The sequence below is a fragment of the Eimeria mitis genome, genomic scaffold, assembly GCF_000499745.2.
Source record: "Eimeria mitis Houghton genomic scaffold, Emh_scaff4352, whole genome shotgun sequence".
NCBI lineage: Eukaryota > Apicomplexa > Conoidasida > Eucoccidiorida > Eimeriidae > Eimeria > Eimeria mitis.
The window spans coordinates 1-1292 of NW_013572670.1; the positions used below are offsets into that span (position 1 = coordinate 1).

At 49.8% G+C, this 1292-nt stretch overlaps 1 protein-coding gene across 1 annotated transcript in view; it reads left to right on the plus strand.

Moving 5' to 3' along the window:
- Positions 1-394: 394 nt before the first annotated feature.
- The window catches only part of EMH_0074470 (WD-40 repeat protein, putative), a gene marked incomplete at both ends in the record, with an annotated part of 3741 nt that continues 2843 nt past the window's right edge, over positions 395-1292 (plus strand). The window contains 3 exons of the mRNA XM_013499468.1: positions 395-401; positions 725-906; positions 1127-1290. Of these exons, the coding sequence (XP_013354922.1) occupies positions 395-401; positions 725-906; positions 1127-1290 (353 nt within the window). The remainder of the gene's footprint in view (positions 402-724; positions 907-1126; positions 1291-1292) is intronic.

The following is a 1292-nucleotide window of genomic DNA, read 5'->3' on the forward strand; positions in this document are numbered from 1 at the left end:
GGCCGTAAACCCTAAACCCTAAACCCTAAACCCTAAACCCTAAACTCCTAGCCTCAGCAGGCGCAGACGGACTCATACACCTCTGGGGCCGTAAACCCTAAACCCTAAACCCTAAACCCTAAACCCTAAACTCCTAGCCTCAGCAGGCGCAGACGGGCTCATACACCTCTGGGGCCGTAAACCCTAAACCCTAAACCCTAAACCCTAAACCCTAAACCCTAGTCTCTGTTTCTGTTTCTTATATGTGTTGCTGTGCGCTTGTATCTGTCTCCTTTTTCTCTGTCTTTGTGTTGTCTCTGTTGCTGTCTCCTCTTTTATTTTTATTTTTTATTTATTTTTATTTTTTTTTCTTTTTTTTGTGTGCAGCGTCAAGAGATACTTCTGCGGGGTGGAGATGCCTGGTAAGCCCCCGCTAGGGTTTAGGGTTTAGGGTTTAGGGTTTAGGGTTTAGGGTTTGTGAGCCGAGTACGGCGTTGTGACTTTATGCAAATTCTTGGATTTAGGGTTTAGGGTTTAGGGTTTAGGGTTTGAGAACAGAGTATTTTTTCACGGGTTTAACTCTCAAACCCTAGGGTTTAGGGTTTAGGGTTTAGGGTTTAGGGTTTAGGGTTTAGGGTTTGTGAGCAGGGTACAGCAGGAGAAGGGGTTCACAGCCGCGCGGTTCGCTCTCTCTGCTGGAGCCCTGATGGTTCTCTGCTTGCTGCTGCTTCCTTTGATGCTACAGCATCTGTGTGGTTAGTGCAGCAGCAGCAGCAGCAGCAGCAGCAGCAGCAGCAGCAGCAGCAGCAGCAGCGGGAGGGGGAGGGGGAGCAGCAGCAGGAAGAGGAGAGGGATGCAGCAACTGCCTTGAGAGAAAATAAAATACAAATTCGGCTGCTGCAAACCCTCGTTGGACATGAACACGAGGTTAGGGTTTAGGGTTTAGGGTTTAGGGTTTTAGGGTTTAGGGTTTAGGGTTTAGGGTTTGAGTTCCTTTCTTTTCGTTACAGCTCTTGCTTGAGGGCTTAGCATGGATTGCAGCAGCCAGCAGCCGACCCTTTGCTCCTTGACCCTCTAGGGTTTAGGGTTTAGGGTTTAGGGTTTAGGGTTTAGGGTTTAGGGTTTAGGGTTTAGGGTTTGGGTGCAGGTGAAGGGGGTGGGGTGGAGCCGCTCGGGTTGTTTCTTGGCGACGTGCAGCAGAGACAAAACAATATGGATTTATAAGAGAGTGCAGACAGACACAGAAGAGCAGCAGCAGCAGCAGCAGCAGCAGCAGCAGCAGCAGCAGCAGCAGCAGCAGCAGCAGCAGCAGC